This window comes from Biomphalaria glabrata, chromosome 7 (assembly GCF_947242115.1).
Source record: "Biomphalaria glabrata chromosome 7, xgBioGlab47.1, whole genome shotgun sequence".
Taxonomy (NCBI): domain Eukaryota; kingdom Metazoa; phylum Mollusca; class Gastropoda; family Planorbidae; genus Biomphalaria; species Biomphalaria glabrata.
The window spans coordinates 1,249,705-1,275,000 of NC_074717.1; the positions used below are offsets into that span (position 1 = coordinate 1,249,705).

Genomic DNA, 25,296 nt, shown 5'->3' on the forward strand with positions numbered 1-25,296 from the left:
TAATATTATGGCCCCCTTAAGTCAGTAGTGCGGTGACAATAAAATTAAGAGACAAGATAAGTTTGTGTTGGACTAGGGCAGTGCCAACGGGTAAGTTCTACTACCACAAACTACAAACTTATAACACAATTGTCATCACAAAATGAACTTCAAATGAATTGATTTTGAAACATTAGAATAATCACTGACATGCATTGTAAGACACAAACTGGGAACCTATTACTAAAGAAAGTTTGTCTACAGGAAGAATTATGACAATTGCAATATTTCATGTGGCTAACACACACCCACTGCGACCAACATATTTGCCACATCCAGCACCAGACATACAATTGTCTGCCTGTAGTCAATTTAGATTCTGTTGAGAAATAATTTTTTTTTAATAGCCAATGTCAAGGTCAGTTTGGAGGCCTATTTGCCCACACAGCACTGCTCAAATTAGAAGGCAAGACTATTCTCAGTAGTCATTTTGTAATCTCCACCTGTGATTCTTTTAACCAAATGACTGCTGCTGTACTATATATATAGTCTCTTGTTAGGACAGAAAATTAGAAAATTATCCAAATATCCCTGCAAATGATGTAAAGGTCATCGGTTTCTGTGGCCCATGGTTAACGAGGGTGTCATGGCCAGCACCCGCCTTTACTTTTACCCAACTGTCACGTACCCATTAGAGCTGGGTGGACTCATATGCGCACTAAAGATCTTGAAAATAAAAAAAAATATTAAAAATTCTTCACCAGCATTCAAACCTGGGACCCACTTAGTTTGGAAGCCAAGCACTTTACCACTCAACCACTGTGCCTCCTAAGGGAATGACTGAATTTAAAAAATAAAAATACCAACTATACAGATTATGGGAATGTTTTTTCTTTATTAAAGCAAACTATAAAATAATTTAAATTTTGTTCAACATGTGAGAGTGACCTTTGACATAAATACTCTAAACAAACAAAACATTTTTTTTTCTATGTTTTAAACATCAACAAATATTTTTCTTTGCCATGTTCTTCAATTTAAACAGCCGAGAAAAAATGGTTCCTTTTTTTTTTCTTTCTTAAAGTCAGACATTTTCTTTGCTACTATAAGCTAGTTTACAGTATCATTTACTTTCAGACTTGTATCAAAAACATTTTGAAAGCAAAGATTGCAACATGGGTATGAGACAATATATTTGATTCATAAACTCTCTTGACATCGACTAGTCAACACTGAACATTAAAACAAATTTATTGTCAATAACATAATAAAAATCATTATATAATAAAATGCATGAGTACCAAAATGCATACATCATCATCATCAGGCATACAAATTTTGTGTACCTAGCTATTATCAGGCATACAACTTTTGTGTACTTAGCGCAGCTATTGTCAAGTGCACACAAGTTATAAGGTTTTCACATCATTACAAATTTCTTGTATCGAGAATTTAGCATTCAGTCATTTCATAGCAAACATTTTGCGTCAGACAGTAGATGCACACTTCTGCTGAATTTTTCAAGCACTCAGTAAATTGAAGCAGCCCTGTACATTAGGAAGCAGAATTATACAATTTCACCCATATATAGTTGGCAGTGCTCTCAATCTGGAACAGTCAAAATGATCTCGCATGAACACTGGACAGAAAAATCTCAAGACATTTTTTGCAGCTAAATGTTTCATTCCACATTAAATTGAATAAAATGTATCAATCATACAAATAGTTCAGTCAACCAGCACATGCATACAATTCTAATTCAACTCATTCTTCAATGTAGAGATCAGGGGAGGTAATTCAGTGGCAGCAGTGAGAAAAATTCTTTACTTTTTTTACTTCTGGCAAAGACAATAAGAAAACTGTTTTATATCTAAGAAACTTTTGTAAGAATTTAGCAACCTTTGTAAAGGGGCTTTCTTCATAGGGAAGAACCTAGTCATAGAATTTTGTTTTAACAGACTGATAACTTTTTTTTAACCCCCAATGCTAGTTACTATCTCCAGACATTAAAATATAAACAACCAATAAAAACAAAGCATGAACTGTAAATGTCGGGATCAGGACTTTTCTTCTTCTTCATCAACAAGGTCTTCTGTCTTTTTATCTGAGACACTGCCCTGCTGGGTTTCACTTGTTGGTTTGGTTTCTGGTTGACCTCCTCGTAACTTGGCCACTAAGGCCTTTAGTTTAGACAACAGTCCTTTCTTCTTCAACGGATCGAGCTGAATAAATCTATAGAGAAAGTCAGAGAAAAGATTATTTACATGTAGAAATACTTAGTCTCCATGTATATCAATACAAGTTACAGTGGCCTTTAAAGCCAAAAAGTATTCTATCAAACAACGACTAAATCAGGCATATTCTTTGATTTTCTTGAAAACAGCTGAAGACCTCAACAGTTTGCATTTTCGGAAGCTTTTAGCGCTGCTCCAATGCCACCTAGACATTAAAGTAGAGACAGGAAGTTTTCCAAAACTGAAAAAGTTGTAAGAAAGGCCAAACAAAAAAGTTCTGAATGCCTTCGGAAAGTTGTGGGACTTAATTGGTGTGCAAAAACTTTTTACAAATCTGACAATACTTTTAAAATTAAATATTTTCTAGATTTCTAGCAGGTTTCCCCCATCATATAGAAATTGGTCTATACGATTTCCTAGCATTTTGTTTTTGGAGAACACTATGCATGCAACAAATAAGAAATATAAAAACCAACATTTATAAAAATGCATTTGAAGCTAGACTTAGAGCAATTGATCATCAGTGGACAGGGTTAATAAGCAGACATCTCACAACATTTTAATCATGGCAAGCGTGGTCGAGAGGACAAGTATGCTTGAACTTGGTTTGGCTACCTGTGAAGGGGGCTTGAGGTTCGACACCCGATTCGAGCAGGGTTGTGTTTACTGAGCGCCTAAAGGCAGCACGGAACATCTTCTCCCAGATACTCCCCCCCCCCTCCCAACTGGTCCACAATTGAGATAGGACCACAGCGCTCTGAGCATGCTATAAGCATGAAAGTAGCACTATATAAAAGCTATAATTATTATTATCCATTACTTCTTTCTTATATTCTTATACATTCTTATACACATCAGACTCTATTAGTTTTGTATATTTTCTATCAAATAAAGTTCAGCTAAAGATCCACATTGAAATGTATGGAAATTTCCAGTATTCTTCTTCCCCAGAACAAGGCGGGACAAGGCTTAGTGCTTTCCCTAATGCTCTTAGATCCATATAACTGTAGCTCTAGACCCACATCTCAATAATAGGCCTACAGATTACAATTTAATATATGCTTCAGCGCCATCTAAGGTTGAAACTATAAATAGGGGTACTTGATGTTACTTTTTTAAATAAAATATCGTTTTCCGATAATGAATGAATTAATCTAAACCATTAAATAGTGACCTACAATGTTTCAGATTCCAACTATAAACTAACAGTCACTTTCAGTATCAAGCCCAGAAGCCAGGACCAGAAGCGGTCAGTGGCCTTTGAAATACAAGCATGATGACCATTGCAGTTAATGGTCTGAAATACATGAACACATACTATCTATATAAACTATACAACCCAGATTGCACTTTAACTTTAAGAGATTTACATTAGTAAAATCTACATTTTGTTATGACATGATTAGGAATTAGTTATTTGTTTCGGGAATAGGGTAAAGTTTTACTTAGCGACGATGACGTAAAGTGGGTTAAAAAACAAGAATGATCTAGGTGACGCAAAAAGAAGACGCTTCTTGTAAAGTAGTAGACTTGAGTACAATAGTTATACAGATTTACGGACTTAGCTGACATCGGACGATTCCCTTCTTGATTATTAAATATAGTTATAGAACAACATCAGCGTCGACTACATATTTGATTGTTTCGGCCTTTCGCCGATGTTACTGAATTAGTTGAGTTCAGCGTTACTTCCAGTCAGATCTACACTAGACATATTGCCAAGATTCAACACCGCGCGGAAGCTTAACAATTTATATATTCTACATTGGCCATCCCCACCCCCCTTTTACAGTTGGTGGCCTTATACATACACATACATAGACCCACACACAGACCCACACACACACACAGTTTGTAATAGGCTTATCTGTTAATAAACGCTGTTAAACTTAAAGTCATCAATCAGTAATAGAGTTTAAAACAATAAGGTAAATAAAAGTAAAAAAAAAAACTTATATGAGTACAGGTGTGTTATTTAGAGGTTTTGCAAAATCTTCAATAACACATTTATTTACAAGACATTTAGATCTCCTGCTCCAGCCAGATATCAAAAGTACTATCTGGTGCAAACCTAGTTTTGAGGCTCTAATGTGTTGTTACAACCAATTTCTTGGCTCTGTCAGATCAAAATTATCCAGACTCACCTTCTTGTAGTTAAATTATGAATGCTTCCAAAAGCAATGGCCACCACTGTACATGTCAGACAGATGACATTGTAAGGCATTGAGAAGTCTGGCGTGGGCAATGACACTAATAAGGTCTCAGTGTGAATCCTTAGGAAAAATCTGGGATTATCATCCGAAGGTTTCTCTGTGAATCTAAACAGAAAACAAGGCAAAATATTTATCCACTTACAAACATTCTTTTAATTTATACTAGGACATCAAGTGCTATGTGAGACTAGGACATCAAGTGTTACGTGAGACAAGGACATCAAGTGTTATGTGAGACTAGGACATCAAGTGTTATGTGAGACAAGGACATCAAGTGCTATGTGAGACAAGGACATCAAGTGTTATGTGAGACTAGGACATCAAGTGTTATGAGAGATTAGGACATCAAGTGTTATGTGAGTCTAGGATATCAAGTGTTATGTGAGACTAGGAAGTCAAGTGTTATGTGAGACTAGGACATCAAGTGTTATGAGAGATTAGGACATCAAGTGTTATGTGAGTCTAGGACATCAAGTGTTATGTGAGTCTAGGATATCAAGTGTTATGTGAGACTAGGACATCAAGTGTTATGTGAGACTAGGATATCACGTGTTATGTGAGGCTAGGACATCAAGTGTTATGTGAGACAAGGGCATCAAGTGTATGAGATTAGGACATCAAGTGTATGAGATTAGGACATCAAGTGCTATGTGAGATTAGGACATCAAGTGTTATGTGAGACTAGGACATCAAGTGTTATGTGAGACAAGGACATCAAGTGCTATGTGAGACTAGGACATCAAGTGCTATGTGAGACTAGGACATCAATTGCTATGTGAGACAAGGACAGCAAGTGCTATGTTAGACTAGGACATCAAGTGCAATGTGATACTATGACTTCAAGTGCTATGTGAGACTAGGACATCAAGTGTTACGTGAGACAAGGACATCAAGTGTTATGTGAGACTAGGACATCAAGTGCTATGTGAGACTAGGACATCAAGTGTTATGTGAGACTAGGACATCAAGTGCTATGTGAGACTAGGACATCAAGTGTTGTGTGCCACACTAGACCTTATTGTAACACCTAAATATTTTGAGTCTTTAGTGTGTCATCTAGCCACTTACAGGAAACTAATGGCTTGATATGTGTATAAGTGAGCTAGTCAGATAAACTAAGAAGATAAGACTAATTAGACAAGATAAGAAGATAAAATAAGAATATAAAAAATTAAGACTAAGAAGATAAGATAAGCTAACAAGATAAAACTATGAAGATAAGACTAAGAAGATAAGATAGGAAGATAAAATAAGAATATAAAAAATTAAGACTAAGAAGATAAGATAGGCTAAGAAGATAAAACTATGAAGATGAGATAAGAAGATAAGTTAAGAAGATAAAACTATGAAGATGAGATGATAAGATAAGATAAGAAGATAAGACAAAAACTTACATGGAGCTCAACTGTGAGGATGTTTGACCTGGAGCTGTGTACTCCAGTGAGGAAGGAATGTTAGCAGTGATACTAGCTGCGCCAATGTGAAACCCATGATGGGCATCTGGGGGATACTCTGTCCACTTCAGAAAAGCCCGGGTGAAGGTGAAGTGGACCTTGGTCACAGACTTAGCCCACAAGGTAAAGGTTAGCTCTAACTGATGAGGTCTTACTCTGTCTTTGGCAGGTAGGTAAAAAGTTTTATCTGAAAAAAAAAATTTCATGTCACTGTGTTACGTCTGAACCAAAACATTGCATTCAAGTCACTCAGAGGGCTCTATCTAGAATCCAATGCTATCAAACAGTACTCAAACTGACCATTAAAACTATAACTAAAAATTATTATTATTATTATTATAAAGAATGATGTGTTTTCTAATCATATTTTCTAATCATAAAGTTATGACTTTAAGAATAATCAAGGCATTGTCTTCCAGTGGTGGCGCAGTGGCTGAGCGGTAAAGCTCTTGGTTTCCAAACCGGGGGGTCCTGGGTTCGACTCCTGGTAAAGACTGAGATTATTAATTTCAGAATCTTTGGGCGCCTCTAAGTCCACCCAGCTTTAATGGGTACCTGGCATTAGTTGTCGGAAAGTAAAAGCAATTAGTAGTTTTGCTGGCCACATGACACCCTCGTTAACAGTGGGCCACAGAAACAGATGACCTTTACATCATCTGCCCTATAGATCGCAAGATTTGAAAAGGAAACTTTTTTTTCCGTTATTGTCTTCCAGTCCAACTTATTAATTTATTTATTTTCAATTTTTAAATTAGTTCAAAACAACAAGAAAGAGATGATTATAAAGGTGAAGGTTAGGTACATATTGACAGACCATAGACAAAGCCGGAAGCTTTAAACTAATTCACACAATGCAGGAAAGTCTGGGAGACTCACAGAGAGCCTGCAGGAATAATAATGGATTTTAAGGTCAGGCTGGTGTTTATAAAACAGACCTCCGCGCTAACATCTCCCTTGAGGAGTCACCACATCTTCAAGAGTAGAGCAACAGATTGCAGATCAGATAAGCAGAGATGTGTTGGAAAGAAAAGAAATTCATGCACACTATGAGTGCTTGTAATTGTAAAGTTTTGAACATTCTTTCACCAATGAATATTATAATACCCAATCCAAATCCACCAGCATGACGGCAGAAGGCAGGGTTTGAACTCAGAACTATCTTGATGACAGCCGGTAGCACAAACCACACAACTAGAAATCCAGTTATATATATATATATATATATATATATATATATATATATATATATATATATATATATATATAGTGAAGGGGAAAAAATTTATATTTTTTTTATATTTTGGGTTTTTGGCACAACTGCACAATTTAGGCCATGTTGTACCCGGGAAAATTTTTTAACACCTTATTTAGAATACATTAATGTGGTCTGACAGTACCAAAATGCATTATTGTTTCTATTTTTTGTTTCGTCAAATAAGTAATTAGTTTACTTTTGGCCGACTCCACTTTTCCAACACCAACTCGTTTGATCTTAAAACTCTAAAACAAAAAAAAAACACACTCACATGGCACATTGACTCCGTTGTTGGTCACTTGAAGGGAGCTAAACTTTACTCTGGTGAACCAAGGGAGGACATCCATGTACGAGATGGTCTGGTTGGTTGGCATGGTGTTGGAAATGAGACAAGACACTCCTCCATCTTCCAGGCCATGACCTGCACACAGGTAAATTAATTGTTTTAACAAGACTTTAACATCAGGAAACAGAATCCATCTAACTTAATATTTATTTTATTAACTTCAGTTAGTATAATAAACAAACTGTCATAATGACAGTTACCTAGACTTACTCATTAATACTGTATCAGTAAACTTAACAATTTACAAAGTAAAAAAGGAAAATTATATAAATTTTAAAAAAAGTTTTATTTAAAAAAAAAAAACATGTACTATATTTTTGTAGGAAATATTTTACATTTATTTTCAAGGTTGTTTGCCCATTGTGTGACAGTAGATGGACTATTGTGAGCAGTATTGAGTAAGATGGAAGAAGGCTTGTTAATAAACAAGAATAAGCTTATCTTATCTTATATAATACAGACGTTACTTCAAAAAAAAAGATGATTACGTCCTACGCGTCATGCATTTAGTCATGCATATTAACCAATGACTTAAATTCTGCCTAGTCATTGGTTTTCCTGGCTAGCTCAGGCAACCCATTCCATGCTCTAATAGCACTAGGGAAGAAGGAGTATTTGTACAAATTTGTCCTAGCATATGGGACGAGGAATGTGCCTTTATCTTTGTGTCTTTCAGAGTATTTTATTAAACTTTGTTTTTGTATTTGAAGATTATGGTTCAGTGTTTTATGTATTATTGTTACTTTACTTTTGAGCCTTCTGTCCTGAAGGCTTTCTAAATTTGGTGATTTTACTAAAGGTGTTACTCTAGTCAAATGTGAATATTCGTTTGTTATGAATCTCACTGCTCTATTTTGTGTCTGTTCTAGTTTCTTAATGTTTTCTTGAGTTGAGGGGTCCCAAACAGAGGATGCATATTCTATTATTGGCCTAACCAAGGTTAAATAACATTTTAGTTTTATGTTCTTATTTGATTTATAGAAATTTTTTTTAATAAATCCTAATGCTTTGTTTGATTTTTTTGTAGTTTCATCAATATGTGGATTCCATGACAGTTTTTCATTTATTATAACACCTAGGTATTTTGCGTTTTTAGTCTGTTTTACTGGTTTGCCATGAATAAGATAAGTGGAATTAATTTGTTTTAGTTTTTTTGTTACTCTTAACAACTGACATTTTTCTGGGTGGAAAGACATGCTCCAATTTGATTCCCATTTCTCTAATTCATCTAATTCTCTTTGTAAAATATCTGTGTCTTGTGTTGTTTTTATTGTTCTATATATTATGCAATCGTCTGCAAATAATCTGACGTTTGTTCCTGAAGTAATGCAATTTGGTAAATCATTTATGTAAATTAAAAATAGTAGTGGACCCAAGACTGTTCCTTGAGGTACACCTGAGTTTACTGTTATCGGTGTTGATTTAGAGCCATTTATTATTACAGTTTGTTCTCTCCCTATCAGAAAGTCTTTAATCCACTGATGCAGTGGACCATTAATGCCGAAATATTTTAATTTTTTAAGCAAACTATGGTGGTGAACTTTGTCAAAAGCCTTAGAAAAATCTAGTAAGATAGCATCTATTTGTTCACTATTATCTAAACCTTTTGAAAAATCATCAATTAGTCCTATTAGTTGTGTTTCACATGATCTATATTTCCTAAAGCCATGTTGGTATGGTGTGAGGACATTATGTTTGTCTAAGTGGTTTATGATGTTGCTACATATTATGTGTTGTAGGATTTTACATGTGATGCTGGTAAGTGATACTGGTCTGTAGTTTCCTGTGTCAGATTTTCTCCTTTTTTAAATAGGGGGGTGACATTAGCTTCTTTCCAGTCCTTTGGTACTCTGCCCTGGTTAAGTGAAACCTGAAAGAGTATTTTAAACACTGGGGTTAGCTCATTACTTAGTTCTTTGAGTAATCTAGCTGGAATACCATCAGGTCCAGAAGCTTTATTTGGTTTGGTGTTGGCTAATAGTTTTTGAATTCCATTTTCTTGTACTACTATATCTTCTATGTTGTCTACTTGGTTCAAATTCAGTAATATGTCTTTGTCTCCTGGGGCTGAGAATGCTGATGCAAAGTATTTGTTTAGAATGTTTGCTTTAGTTTCATTATCATTATGTATTATGTTATGTTCATCTTTTAATGGCGCTACGCCTGTTGTTTCCATTTTCTTAGACTTAATGTATGACCATAGGTTTTTGTTGTTATCTTTAGATATTACATTGTTTATGTATTCACTCTGCAGCTGTCTGCTTACTTTTTGGGTTAAGTGTTTAATTTTTATATACTTTTTGTAAACTCTTTCTGCGTTAGTTTCTTTAAATTTTCTAAATAGGTTTTCCTTCTGTTTACAAAGCTTCTTTAGTCTATTATTAAACCAGCATTTATTTATTTTGTTTGATATGTATTTAGTTGGTATATGATTTTCTATAATGCTTTTAAGATGGTTTTTAATGAAATTCCAGAGGTCATCGACTGGTTGGTTAATGTCTTTTTCTAATAAGAATATTTGTTGAAAGTTTAATGCAGCTTGGTGTAGTTGTGTTAGGTTACATTTATTCCAGAGTAAGATTTTTCTTTTGGGTTTTGTATTGGCTACTGCTTTTATCTGACTGTGTATTTTTATGATCTCATGGTCTGATAGACCAGGGATAATATCATAATCAACTACTAATCTAGGTCTGTTGGTTAAGAAGAGATCTAATGTGTTGTTTAATCTAGTTGGCTTTTTAATGATTTGATCTAAACTTAGGTTGTGTAAAGTTTCTATGAAAAGCTCATTTATGTCCTTAAGGTTTTGGTGTTTATCTATGGTTAGTGTTTTCCAATTTATATCAGGTAGGTTGAAATCACCCATAATCCAAAAAACTGCATTTTTATTTGTCTCTTTACGTGTAGTAATCTGATTACATAGTTCCTGCATGTATTCTAAACTAGAATTTGGTGGTCTGTAAATGCTGTCTATTATTAGGGATGTTGAGGTGGTATTAATTTTACAAAATGTTGATTCTATATTTTTTGAGTTAGGTAAGGTAATTTCTTCTGCTATAAGAGTGTTTTTTATTGCTAAAAGAACTCCTCCATGATTATCAGCCCTATCTTTTCTAAAAATTTCATAATTACTATTGAAAATTTCTGCATTATAAATTTCAGGATGTAGCCAAGTTTCTGTGCCTGCAATTATGTCTGGTTTCTCACATTCTAATAAAATTTCTAAGTCTGCTGTTCTAGTTATTTATGGTTTTTTTTTATGCAGGTTGTCCTTGACTCCATTTACTTTCATTGACTCTCATCATAACTTTTATTACACACAGAAACTCCTAGGAATTACTTCAGCTGATAAAACACAAGAAGCCTCATTATGTAACAGACTCTTAAGATTGGTTCAAATTATCAAGATCTATAGATGAAGCTCAAACTTCCAAAGACTTGATTAGCATTTGGAACAAAATATTTTTGTCACAGATCGCACTTAGGACAAAGGGGATTAATCTGCTATTTAATTTGTGAAGCCATGTCTAAAAATAATATTAAAGGGATTAAGCTTTATTGCATTTGTGATATCAAGGAAAAAAAGAATATGGATGAAACCAGAAGATTTTATTCAAGATTTGTCTCCTAGGTTTAAGACTTGATAAACATTATAGTAGATGGAGTCAAAAAGAGTTGGTTCTTTAAATAACTAATTTGGCTTAACAAACATTTTTGTTGATTCTATATTGTTATTTAAACTTGTGGAGTTATTCGTATTGGATTTACCAGTTAAAATATACAGAATTTTTTAATTTGTCTTAGTGGAAGAACAAAGGATCCACCACAATGCATTTAGACACAATCATGACACAACAGAACAATTTTATTATTTTATGTTTATATTCTGCGTGTGTAATTCAACAATGTTATGTGAGAAGTGTCTTTTACTCGTTCATGGTTTACTGTAGCCTAATAGTGTGGAATAAAGCCATGTTATTGGTATTCTAGTATTTGTTATTTCATTACAAAACTATAACTTATTACTCTTCCACTGACCTGTTATGAACCTATGGGCGTGTATGGGCGGGGGAGTAGCCTCAATCAGCTTTTGGTTATTGCTGTAGGTCAGGCCAACATTGATGGCACGGCCTGACTGTAACATTGACCTGACATCATAGGTGGCGTAGCTATGCTCCTCCTGACCCCTGAACACTGTGTGTGTGATGGTAGGCTCCGGTGTCAGTTTGAACAGTGAATCATTCTAAAACAAAAAAATCTGAACTGTATTAATCTGATAAAAAAAAACGAAGAACCTAATAGTGAATAGAATAAATGAGAAATGGACAACTCTCATCTGAATCACAAGAAAGATGATGTTATTATAAGCTATCTCAACAAGATCAACATCTAATCTTTCAAAAGAATGAGACAACATATGTACCGGAAGCTCAAAATTGAAACCAGTGAAATCTGCCCATGTAGAGTGTCACTAGAGAATGCTGAGCATGTCCTTCAAACCTGTGCTCTTTACCAAGAGGCCTGAACAAGACACTGGCCCCAAAACACCCCAATAGAAAGATAACTATAAGGACATTTGGAAACCACTGCGCAGTTCATCTCATATATTGGTCTAGTCATCTGAACGCTCAAACAAAATAATGAGAAGGAGGAAGAAGAAGAAATTAATCTAATTGGATGAACAATTGTGGAGCTAGGATGGGTTAAAACCAAGATAATTTCTTCAATGTTAATGAAAGTTTAATTGATCATGTTGCAGCCCTAGTTTAATTGATCATGTTGCAGCCCTAGTTTAATTGATCATGTTGCAGCACTTACTTAATTGATCATGTTCGAATGTTGTAACCTTGGCTTCGTTAATAAGATTGTAGCCCTATCCTCATCGTACAAAAAAAATAATTTTATCACCCACGATGCAGTTCTAAAAATATACTTCTCATTTGTTGGGGAAATAAATGACCATTCCACAACTCATCAAGCTTTGGCCGAAGAACTAGCAAACATTTTCTGTCTCAAAGATCCCATACTATAACATCCTTCAATTCCCCATAACAGACCTGCCTACCAAAAAAAGTCCAAATGCGTAACGCTGATGGTCAAAATGCATATTTTGGCACCAGAATGCATAACGCGATCCATTATTTTCTCATATATATTAATATATATATATATATATATCTAGATGTCATGATTAGATCTACAATCTAAATCTAGATCAATACGACAATAGAGATGATATCTGGACTAGATGAATGCAATCTACTCTAGATCTGGGCTTAAGAGTGTTACCGATGCTGTGGATCCGCTACAAACGTAGATCTAGGTCTACTCCAAACTTTCGTGGGCCTACCTTCATCCTTGATCTATTCTTTACTAAGACTAAGAATCTAGTCTAGATCTAGACTAGATGGTAGTAGATGTTATCGATCTAAATCTAGATCTAGTCAATCTAAATCATACTACAACTAAATTGGATCTAGATTGTAGAGTAATGACAGTAATGTAAGAGAATCATGACATAACGTAATGACTAGCTAGACTCTAGCTAGATAAAATTGCTAGATCTATTCCTGTATAACAAGTTATCTAGATTCTAGATCTAGACTATATATCTACAATGTCACTCAATGTGTTTTGAATCGATAGCACTTCGATATTTATTTATATACAGTGAATACGGGAATCAGGTATTCAACATAATTAATTTCTACTAATGAACTTATAAAAAAAAGTCACGTTGGTGTATCAGCTAACTGACGGTACCAACCCGCCACTCCCTCACTCTCGCGTTCATCATTTCTAGACTAAATCTAATAGCTTTTAAGAAGCCACTCTCGCGTTCATCATTTCTAGACTAAATCTAATTGCTTTTAAGAACCAATCAACGTATAGATCTGGACACAATGTTTCCCCAACCTTTTCTGTCCCCCCCCCCCCCCGGCCGCCAACAGGACGGCTTAGCGCGACCTCTGTGACCGCTCGTAAGCTAGTCAAGAGAGGGGGAAAAAAAAGGATAGGAAATGCGTAACGCGACGGGTTAAATGCGTAGTTGTGTACTGACGGTCATTTTTGGGAGATTTTGCGTAACGAATATGCATTTTGCGTAACGGTAGGCAGGTCTGCCATAACTATCATCATTTTAAATCTATTGAGATTAACTGGTCCATTTAGAAAACTTTTAGGTAGATGATTACAACAGTTTACTAACCATTTTTTTTTTATGTACTCCTTAAGCGACTTCATAGTGCAGCTTAAAATAGTTTGAGCTAGTGATATATAATAATCTATATAGGGTATTAATGCCCATAACTCAGTGTATAACCGTGCTCAAAACTTTGTGTTTAAACAATCTTGTCTTAGTTATGAAATGAAAAATCTGCAATATTTTCACTACTACAATTTTTCTTACCTTATTGCTGGTGATATCAACCATAATTAAACTTCTAGTGGCCAATGGACAATAGGAAGCCAAATGGTTGCCAAATAAGCTTTTCAACTGCCAATCTATTCATGACAAAGATAAAAATAATTCATCAAAACTTAATTAGTGAGGTAAAAACTGTAAAGCGACAACTGGTTATCTGACCAGTGCTGTTACTTACTTGGTGACCCAATAAGACTTGTACTGATGACATCAGTGACTACACTCAGACTCTGAGTTAGTTCAATGGCTTCTTCTGTACAGGAATCATCCTGCAAATTACAACATGACCAGTATATGAAAAGGCCAAGGAGCTCTCATAGGAGCTTTAGTCTGGGATATCTAGACAGAAGACATCTACACAAACATCTAGGCATAACAAGTGTACAGTTAGCATCTAGTCTACATATCAACTCATGGTAATCTGTTCCTCGACCAGCTTTTCACTGTCCATAGTTCTATTTAGCATAAGAGAAGTAGGCACATTTTCTGTGAGAAAGACAAGGTAACTTGACAGAAGACACTGTAGACAGAAGCAAGCCAAGGTAACTTGACAGAAGACACTGTAGACAGAAGCAAGACAAAGTAACTTGACAGAAGCAAGACAAGGTAACTTGACAGAAGCAAGCCAAGGCAACTTGGCAGAAGACACTGTAGACAGAAGCAAGACAAAGTAACTTGACAGAAGCAAGAACAGGTAACTTGAAAGAAGCAAGACGAGGTAACTTGACAGAAGCAAGACAAGGTAACTTGACAAAAGCAAGACAAGGTAACTTGACAAAAGCAAGCCAAGGTAACTTGACAAAAATAAGAGAAAGTAGGTTAACAGAAGAAAGACAAGGAAGCTTGACAGAAGACAAGGTAACTTAACCAAAAGCAAGACAAGGTAACCTGAATTAAATAAACTTCAACAGAACTAAACTAAACCCAAACCACTTACTGCACAAACAGGGCGTACGTGTAGACCCAAGGAATGGTAGTTGGCATCATGGAAAAGAAAAGCATTGAAGAGGGTGGAAAGACCTGCCTGGGGAGAGAAAAAAAAAGTTATGAACTAGATCAATTAAAATACAAGAAACAAACACAATGACACCACCAGGCTGTTTCAATAAAAGTACAGTAATTTAAACATGTTTACTTCAAGTCACTTTATAACTTTTCTTTTTTTTTAATTACTTTGAGATTTCATGTTTTATACACTACACTTCTAAACTGTCAAGACACAACTACAAGGGCCCTTCCCTGTTTCCCAACTCACCCTCATCCACAAAGTTTAGCTATTGAATGTTTAGCTTTTATTCTCCTTAAGCAACGATACCTTTGAGTCGCAGGGCAGCAATTTTTTCCAGGGTGTCAAGTTCTCTGTGCAGACTATTTCTTTGGGTAATGAGCCGTAGCGAACAGAGTAACGTGGAACTGGACCAGATGTAACCCCTAGAGGCTGAAAATTTCTTCGAGGTATCACAGTGCTCTTTGAGTCCAGGAAGTTGAGCGATGAGCAAAAAAGACCAGAGACCGCATTCACCAGATCAGTCCAGGCTGAATTAACGCTGGAGATATAAAATACTTATTTATTTATATTGTTGTAACTCCAGTGGCGGACTGAAAGAGTTAATGTGTGTGCGGCCTAGTGATACACATGACTCAGGCCAATCACACAGGTCAACGGCTGTCAATAGACAAGGGACAGTACTGCTAATAACCGCAAGTATGACCTGTGTTGTGGTCATGTGATAAGAGCCTTCACTGTCGAGAGACAGTGTGTTAAAAAAAGACAGAAGAGTCCAGAACAGCAAGGCAGTAAGGACTTGTGGTACCTTTGAGTCCTCGGAAATGTAGCTGTACGAGCTAGAAAGACTAGTTATGTTTAGTTAGACAGTTCTGTTAAGTACAAGAAAGCATTTGAATTTGATGTAGCCAATTGTGTTGAATTGGCTGTCGATGTATTTGTAATTAAATCGCCACTTTGTTACTTGAAGCTCTTGTTGTCAAGTTGTTGAGTTAGATGTGCTGTTGTGTTTGTTAAGTAGTGGTTGCAGATGGCCTGATAGAGAAGATCATAACAATATTCTAAACAATATTTCCAAAGAGGGATATATTAACTACATTTTTCTATGTTTACAATATAGTTATTTTATAAATCTTAACTTATATATAAGTGACATTTCCTGTTATTACTTGAGATTATATGTATGAAGAATGAAAACTACTCAGGCTGTTAATTTAACTGACTTCTTTGCTTATATACAAAAAAAAATCATATCTGAAGTGCACTGAACAATCTTTGCCTGCTCTGAAACTTCAGCATTACACAGCAGTCACAACCGTTGAAGTTTAATTACATAGTCATAAGCACTACCCCTCACAAAAAAACAACAACAACATTTTCCTGAATCTACACTTTTTACAGATATACAGTTCAAGCACTGCCTTAACATGACTTGCAACCTATCAGGACTCATTTCTTATCTTATAAAATACAGATGTCCCTAGGTCAATCTAGTCATCTGTACCATTCAACAATTAACACTTTTAATAGATTTTAAGGAAACATAAAGGTCATCTAGCAGAAATTCAGATAAACAACCAAACCGTAGAACAAGTGCAAGAATATAAATACCTAGGTACAACTATCAACAACAAACTGAAATGGAGTGAACACTGTCAAAACCTTTACACCAAAATCCACCAATGACTCTTCTCTCTTAGAAAGCTTAGAAAATTTAACATTGACAAAACAATAATTAAACTTTTCTATACAGCAACCATCAGCAGTCTAATTAACTTTGCCATCACCTGCTGGTATAGTCACAATACTTAAAGACAACCTGCATCCATTAAACCACTATTACACAAGATCTGAGCCAAGTGGTCGTCTAAATTTAGTCAAACTAAATTTCCATTTAATTGGATCAATAAAAATTATCTTATCTTATCTTCTGCTAATCAATGAGTTTAATAACTCTGCCAAGTCATTGGTTTTCCTGGCTGACTCACTCTCCACAATGATACACAATCCATTATTGAAGTCCAATGAAAATTTAATTTATTGTGTGGATTATTTGTTTTCATTCGTTAGATTATTTTAATCTCACTAAACTTAAATGATTAAGTGAATATGGCTCAATGGCTGTGTCCTAAGTAACAACTATATTACTGGCAAGCCTGTGTGAACAAAAGAAAGTAGGAAACTTACTCTTTTACTGAAGGTTTGAACCAGACCCATAGTTCTGCCCCCGGGGGTGCGTCATGAACTGGGTAGCCCCACAGTTTATGTCGCCATAGTCCCTGGGTCTGTGACAAATGAAGTTCTTGAACTCCATACTGCTTGAGCACTTCCCCCAGAGACTTGGGGAACAAGTGGAAATGGGTAACTGTAATCAAAATAAATAGGAGATTTTTTTTTTGATGGAGTACATTCTCTTAGCATTTGAAGAGAAAGATTCCTCTATAGATATATAAAATAACACATATCTAAAATTTCAATGTTTAAGTCGTCATGTTAAATAAAAAAAAACAAAACAGGTGGGCCTACTCATCAAAATTTATTTTTAAATGAAAAGAATTTATTAGAATTGATTGGATTGCTGGTTGGTTGTGTGTTACGAGCTCTGGGCTGTCATCTTAACGATAATGGGTTCCAACCTCCGTTTTACATGGTATACGAAAGAGGGATGTTCGATAAGGGAGCTTTACTCTAGTATTCTACAGTGACTAGAGTATATCTGGAGGAGAGATGCTCTACTAGTGTACTCGATTTTTAACTTGATTGTCTAGATAGATTTATAATTCTATATTATATATCTAGATTCAACATCTAAACATCTATAGTCTATTATAGACTTTAAAAGTCTAGTCTAGATTCTATTAAAATTTTCTAGATTTTAGGGCTACTTGAGTCAAGTTACTATAGACTTGATCTAGTTAGTCTATTGAGTAATGTCTAGAATAGATAGACTAGTCTTACTAATTAAACATATTCAAGTAGATCTAGTAATAGATTAGATATAGATGTAGTCAATTTTTAAATTTAGAGATTCAGAATCATAATTTTAAAGCGAAACTCCAATGGTTTTTTAAAAGTAAATTATTGACATATTATATTTAAATTCTGCGTAAAAAGTTGTAATAGTAAACATTTTACCATAAAAATGCTTAGAAACATTTATATTTAATAAATTAGAAACAAAATTCTTAACATCTAAAAAACAAAAAACAGGGTTCTTTGAGATTTTGTATTCAGGTTAGGCATACGTAACTTCCCACAACAATACTGAAATCGAATCTAGGGAATCTAGATCTAACTAATCGTATCGCTTCATTCTTACAGTATTGATGGCCTAACCTATAGCTATGGTACAGTTATATATATATATATATATATATATATATATGTAAAGATATCATTGCTAAAAGAAGTGAATTTGATTACTTTTGATGATGGAGAACTATTTTGTCTTTGACAATTTTTTGAGAAAAAAAAATTATCTCAGACTCATAGACTATGACTATAAGACTATTTTAATAAGTATAAGCTATTATGAAGGAATTATGTTCAATAATGAATAAATTATACTTTTAGATCTAGAATCTAGACTAGATTCTAGATCTAGAATCTAGTGAACTAGAATGCTTAGAAAAGTTTACTAAGAATCTAGTCTAGACACTCTAGAAGACTAGATCTAGATCTATTTCAATCTATTATTTATAAATTTATATAAATAAAGATCTTTTATTAATAAAATGGTAACCAATAAAATAAATGATAAATCAATAAATGAGTGACTACAACTCAGTACTACTGACTAACAGAAATTTTACTTTACAATACTTGAATACTAATAACTAATACTAGATCTACTATCTAGATCTAATACTAATTTAGAGAGTCAGTAATTACATACATGATATTACAATACTAACATGTCTTTGAATCGTGAATAGAAGCGTTCCATTTTGTTGTGAATTGAAAATGTGAATAAACAAAGCCTCCAGACAAAGGCTTTATCATTAACTCCTCAGTAAACTCATCTCTTCCTACAGCGGAACTCGGCGTAAACAATAATAAAAGACTTAGTAAGAAAGACTTCACATTCATGCAACAATACGCCGCCATAGTGAAACTTTCATTCAGCAGTGAATCTCTAAACAATTTACGGAAGTGGGAAGAAGGCGGGATTACATGGGAAAGAGAGTTCCATATACCGGTATTGTTTATGGCTTATCCCGTTCATGGGTGTCTCAATTTCTATTATAGTAGGGGCAGACGAGAAGGCGAACATTTTAAAATTAAAAGTTGTTATATCTCAAATTGGTAGGCCTATTAGTTTCTAGGTCTAGCGAAATTATAACCTTGCATTTTAAAATTGATTTATACTTAAATTTATGCATATGTCCATATGCTAGGACAAATTTGTACAAATACTCCTTCTTCCCTAGTGCTATTAGAGCATGGAATGGGTTGCCTGAGCTAGCCAGGAAAACCAGTGACTTGGCAGAATTTAAGTCATTGGTTAATATGCATGACGCGTAGGACGTAATCATCTTCTTTTTTGAAGTAACGTCTGTATTATATAAGATAAGATAAGATAAGCGAAAAACGGCCTTATTAAATTATAGACTACCAATTGAACGCTATAATGTTTATTAAATACTAGCAGTACACACAGGCTATGCCCGTAGGTTTTTCCTAGTTTATATTGTAACACCCCTCCCTTTTTATTTAACGAGCTACATTTTAACATACTTTTTTTTAGCTAGTAAATTAGTGTATCTGTAACAATGAAATTTTACGGCCCGCACTCTTTCTCTTATCTTATCTCATTGCTGTAATATCACTAGGGAAAAAGGAGCTTTTGTACAGATTTGTCCTAGCATATGGGACGAGGAATGTGCCTTTATCTTTGTGTTTTTCTGGGTATTTTAATAAATTATGTTTAATGTAATGTCTTTACTTCAGACTAATATGGCTGTTGTAAATATAGGTCATGTATAACGAAGAAAAAAATAGGCCCAGTTTAAAATTCTTTTGTGTCATTATATTATTAATGGTAACTCATTTTTTTCGTGGGGGTGGGGGGTGGTGGTGGAATTCCTTTAATACTTTATTATAGCTATTAAATTTAAAAACTCGACCACCTGTGGACAATGGTTATGCTTGTCCTGGATGTGGCAAAATATGTAGGTCACAGGTGGGGCTGCGCAGCCAAGGGAAATACTGCTTTCCTCACTAGTCTTCGGACTCGAAGACAAGCCTTGTTATTACAGCTTAGATGTACAATAAATTGCCTGTAAAAATTATGTTTTGAGTTACTTCCCATAAATGTCGATATGATGTTGATATTATGTTGATATGATGATCTAATTAGGAGAAATAGTTGTTATTAAATTAGAAAAGGGACATCGAAAGCATTAATTTGGGTCTCGAAATTCGTAAGGCCGGCCCTGGTTTCACCGCTACTAAATAGTTTGATCTACGGGGCTCGCAAAGACCTTTCTTCAGGGAACAGTGCCAGGGAAAGAAGAAGAGGCAGACAGAAAAAGCGATGGGAGGACAACATTAAAGAATGGACAGGCCTGCCATTGAGAGAGGTTCTGAACAAGGCAAAAAAAAGGGAGGAATGGAGAAAGACGGTCGACAAATCTTGCCTGGTGCCCCAACGGTCCAACAGACTAAGGGATAGGTAAAAGGTAAATAGTTTGAATGTTTCATGATTATTAAGTACTTTAAATGTTTCACTGCAATCATGCACATTGAATTATTATTTTTTTTAACCTCATTTATGGGTTTTGAATGTTTTATTGCTATTATAGGGTTTGAATGTTTCACCGCTATTCAATAGTTTTAATGTTTCACCACTATTAAATAGCCTAATTTTAATGTTTCACAACTTGTAAGTATTTTATATATTCACCACTATTAAATAGTTAGAGTATGTGTCACCGTTATTAAATAGTTTCAATATTTCACTGTTATTAACAAGTTTAAATAGGGTCTCGCAGTTCGTAAGGCTGGCCCTGACGGGACCGTACTTTAAAGACCTCGTTTTCGCTGACACTAGAAAGTCCATAATATTGTGTAAAAGAAAAAAAAAAAAAAGAAAAACTCTTTGTTGTTGGCCGAGGGGGTGGGCGGATACTAGAATTAACGGGCCCAAAAAAATAAGTGCGCGCAGGCCTATGTGTCGGGGTCGCATTATGAAGCAGGTCTCAACAAGTCAAAGTCTTTGTGGGCATGGAATGGGTTGCCTGAGCCAGCCAGGAAAACCAGTGACTTGGCGGAGTTTAGGTCATTGGTGAATAAGCATGACTAAATGCATGACGCGTAGGACGTAATCATCTTTTTTTTTGAAGTAACGTCTGTATCATATAAGATAAGAAGATAACTAATCTTATCTAAAGTCTCAAACTAATGAGACAAATATTCTGGCATTCTGTTGATATAAGTGAGTTATTACGCTACTACATAGGCTAGGCCTACTGTGTGTTCTTGTATTTTACATTGCAGGTCTGTAGTTTCCTGGGTCAGATTTGTCTCCCCTTTTAATAGGGGAGTGACGTCACCTTTTTTTTCCAGTCCCTCGGTGATCAGTCCTGGTTAAGAGATGCCTGAAAGAAGTATTTTGAATATTCGTGCCAGCTCGTTGCTTAGTTCTTTGAGCAATCTAGAGGGAAAACCAACATATTCAGAGGCTTTATATTTCTTTATATCGCTTTGTCTTCTTTGTCTTTCTTGACTGTATTTTATTGCTAAGAGTTGAAGAACATAAAGGGAAACTTTAAAAATCAAAGTGTAAACAGAAAAAATCCTGGGTATCACATACAAAGTATTACAAAGACCGAATCTCAAACATAGAGATTAGAGACAGGATTTATACAGCGATTGGACCCCAACACGACCTGCTAACTACAGTCAACAAACGCAAACTGAAACTCAATGGCCATATCGCAAGGTCACATGGTCCTTAGAGCTAGCAAAGACCTTCCTTCAAGGAACAGTAGCAGTAAATAATAAAGAAGAAGAGGCAGATAGAGAAAGCGATGGGGAGACAACATAGAGGAATGGACGGGCCTGTCATCGATAAAGATTCTATCCAATGTATAAGACAGAGAGAAATGGAGAAAACCGTTAACAGATCATATGTGGTGCCCCAACGGACCAACAGACTAAGGAATAAGTGAAATTGAAGAGGAAACAAGCCGCAGATAATTGTAATTAAATTTTTAATGTAAAAAATCCCCAAATGTGTCTATAACAATCTCTAGCCCAAAAGTCAAGTGCTAAAACAGTCGTAGTTCTTCTTCTGTTTCCGCTTCCGGTTTTCATTATTGACACAAGTTACATGGCGGAGAATTGCTGAACTTTGCTAAAGCCACAATCCCACGTCTCAAGGCCTGTCTAGGGAGGTAAGGTGGTGTTTCCCCATGGCGAATTTCCCGAGGCATCTTCCCATCCAATGGGAGCTTTACAGGAACGAGCCTCTCAAGGCGCAGCTACGAAGGGAGGCCATGCGTCACCAGATTGAGGAGATTGACAAGGGCCGAGGTGAAACCGATGGGCTGTGGTGGCCCGACCAGAGATACGTTGATGTGGTCGTCCCGGCGGAGTATGTCGACCCGTACACTATAGACACTTTTAATTACAGGTAAAAGGGCTTTGGGTATATATTATATTTGCGAAAACTCAAAGGCGGTAGTCGGTAGCCCCCACGAAGAATGCTCATAAGCTACATAGGGTCTCTAGGCATCAGTGTAAACGGGCGTCTTTAGATGTAGCTTGTTTTATTATCTGGAGGCGCGGTGGCTGAGCGGTAAGGCGCTTGGCTTCCGAACTGGGGACCGGGGTTCTAATCCTGGTGAAGACTGGGATTTTTAATTTCGGGATCTTCGGGCGCCTCTGAGTCCAACCAGCTCTAATGGGTACCTGACATTAGCTAGGGAAAAGTAAAGGCGGTTGGTCGTTGTGCTGACCACATGACAGCCTTGTTAACCGTAGGCCACAGAAACAGATGACCTTTACATCACCTGCCCTATAGACCACAAGGTCTGAAAGGGGGAAACTTTTTTTGTTTTATAATATACTTCCACTTCCCCATATAGCAGTGGCTAACTACACTTCATAGGGTCTCTTCGCTGATATTAAATTTGTACAAGCCTAAAGCTAGCGATCCTTGTTCTGAGTTTCAATAGTGGAAGAGGAAAGAAAAGGTTCGATAACTGGGCCTACAACTTTTATTTGTCGTTGTTATCGACCTTTCTAAAAAATAAAAATAATATATTACTATCGTTTGAGAAATCTGGAAATTGTGTTTTTATCTTCAATACTAACCACAAAAACCTGAATATATTCTACGTAATTTCTTAATAAATGTTAATAGTTTGTTGTTTTATTTTAAATAGTTCACATACGAATAGGAGTCGCGGTGGCTGAATGATAAATCGCTAGGCTTCCTTACCAAATGGTCACTGGTTCGAATCCATCGTGTGAAGACTTGTGATTTTTAATTTTGGATCTTAAGGGCGCTTCTGAGTCCACCTAACTCTAATGGGTACCTGACATTAATTGGGGAAAAGTAAAGGCTGTTGGTCGTTTTGTTGGCTACACGACACCCTCCTAAAATGTGGGCCACATAAACAGAGATTGCAAGTTCTGAAAAGGAAACTTTACTTTTATGCGAAGCAGGACGTTTTGGCGCCGCCGTTTTGGCGCCGCCGTTTTGGTGCCGCCGTTTTGGTGCCGCCGTTTTGGCGCGAGCCGTTTTGGCGACGGGACGTTTTGGCGCTAAATACATTATGTACGTTTATTGTATTATTTCTTTTAAAAGAATTATTCATATCTATGTTTTGCAAGAGTTTTTGTGTGAAGACATATTTTTCACGAACTAAATGTAAATGTGTGTTTGTTTTTCACATCATTTTCTTTAATAAACATTTTGGCTTGTGTATGTGTGTTTATTAAGAGGCACAGTTTTATTTTGAAAAAAGTTTTTTAAGATATTACTTTAAAATTAAAAACAAAATGAAACGATGATAGACTAAAAATTGATGCAATTATTTGTTTACATTAACATTGGTTTATTTAATGACTGTATGGTATCTCCAGCTATACATACCAAACACTTGCTAATAGTAAGTAAAAATATAATACATGTACTATGTTTCTCAAAATACTTTAAGTTAAGTATACATAGACACTATGGTTATTTGCTTAAGTCGCTGGAATTCAAGGGTTCATTAAAAAAAAAAAAGCTACGTGCTTATTAAATTATCGTCAAATGATATCTCGCGCCAAAACGTCCCGTCGCCAAAACGGCTCGCGCCAAAACGTCCCGTCGCCAAAACGGCGGCGCCAAAACGTCACGTACCGACTTTTATGTATCTATTTGGAAGGATCGGAATGGCGAACTCTAAAATAATAAAAAAAAATTCAATACGGTTAAAAAAAACAACTATAGTCTACAGAACCTTTTTTCGTCTAGTCCGGTGGTGATTGGCTTTGATTTCTTTTATTATACGAAAATAATATATGTGGCTTTATATATCTCTTTCAACACTGTCACTGTGATAATAGTTCTTAATGCTGACCTACTTTTTTAAAATGTTTCTTTTATAACTACCTAGATATCAAGTCTTTGCCCGCCCACCTCCGGTCCAGTGCGAGCCAAAGAGTTTAGCAGAGGTCACGGAAAAGGCTCCCCCTCTCAGCTACAACATCAAGCGTATTGCCCAGTGTAAGCCCTTGGAAACGGGCCTGCCCCGGTGCCAGTTACACGCCGAACCTTACAGCTTGACGCAAACTACGCCCGGAGCTAACGACCCACAGTGCCAGGGCAAGAACAATAACTCTTGTGTTGAGAGGCCGGTTGTCTCCGCTGGAGCCGACGACGCAACGGCTCCGGCTCCTCAACAAAGCAGCTGTGCGAATGACCCCATGCTAGCGCTCCCCACTCAGACCCTGAAAGGCCTTGACCTTACGGAGAGATGCAACACGAATGAGTTACTCGGGAATCAATATTCAGCAGACGATGAGTCTATTGTCAAGAGATGTAGCTCAAAGGTATGCCCCTTCCCGTGTATACAAACTGACACAAACCTGAATTGGAACCAAAAGTGTGAGACTAAAAGATGTGAGCTGACTAACGACAGCCCGAGGAGCTACTCTAGCTACTCTTCATCCTTGTCTTCAAGTAGTCAACATTCAAACCTGAAGACACATAGTAAGAATAATGTAACTATAAGGAACACTGCTATTAACAACCGCTCGCGCTTGTCACCTTTACCGCAGTTGGCAAGGAATGCCAGCAGAGAAGCGGTCGAAAACGAGGCAGAAGTCCCAGAAACGAAAATTACCGGTGATGATACTTCCTCACAATATGGCGCAGCAGCTCCTCATAC

General features: G+C 36.0%; 2 protein-coding genes across 2 annotated transcripts in view; one reads left to right on the forward strand and one right to left on the reverse strand.

Annotated features, from left to right (window-relative positions):
- Positions 1-162: 162 nt before the first annotated feature.
- LOC106050333 (GPI transamidase component PIG-T-like) lies at positions 163-19,045 on the reverse strand. Its single transcript, XM_013205290.2, has 11 exons — positions 18,826-19,045; positions 17,099-17,276; positions 15,221-15,452; positions 14,843-14,929; positions 14,084-14,174; positions 13,891-13,985; positions 11,520-11,724; positions 7,407-7,556; positions 5,821-6,067; positions 4,358-4,531; positions 163-2,211 (listed from the first exon to the last, which is right to left on the reverse strand). Exons 1-11 carry the CDS (start codon positions 19,016-19,018, stop codon positions 2,037-2,039), a joined length of 1,827 nt encoding a protein of 608 aa, XP_013060744.2. The 5' UTR covers positions 19,019-19,045; the 3' UTR covers positions 163-2,036.
- Positions 19,046-22,205: 3,160 nt separating this feature from the next.
- Positions 22,206-25,296, forward strand: part of LOC106050311 (uncharacterized) — a 4,817-nt gene continuing 1,726 nt past the window's right edge. Inside the window, exons 1-2 of the mRNA XM_013205270.2 lie at positions 22,206-22,547; positions 24,523-25,296. The exon at positions 24,523-25,296 is cut by the window's right edge and continues 1,726 nt beyond it. Coding sequence (XP_013060724.2) covers positions 22,327-22,547; positions 24,523-25,296 — 995 coding nt within the window. The 5' untranslated portion in view covers positions 22,206-22,326. The remainder of the gene's footprint in view (positions 22,548-24,522) is intronic.

What these genes read in the sequence shown, in the direction of transcription:
- LOC106050333 (XM_013205290.2), bottom strand. Translation starts at nt 19,018, where the DNA reads ATGGCGGCGTATTGTTGCATGAATGTGAAGTCTTTCTTACTAAGTCTT. An exon ending in TTCAAACCTTCAGTAAAAGA is followed by an intron (nt 15,453 to 17,098) that starts GTAAGTTTCCTA and finishes TTATATCTCCAG; the next exon opens with CGTTAATTCAGCCTGGACTG. An exon ending in CATAATTTAACTACAAGAAG is followed by an intron (nt 2,212 to 4,357) that starts GTGAGTCTGGAT and finishes CTTTCTCTATAG; the next exon opens with ATTTATTCAGCTCGATCCGT.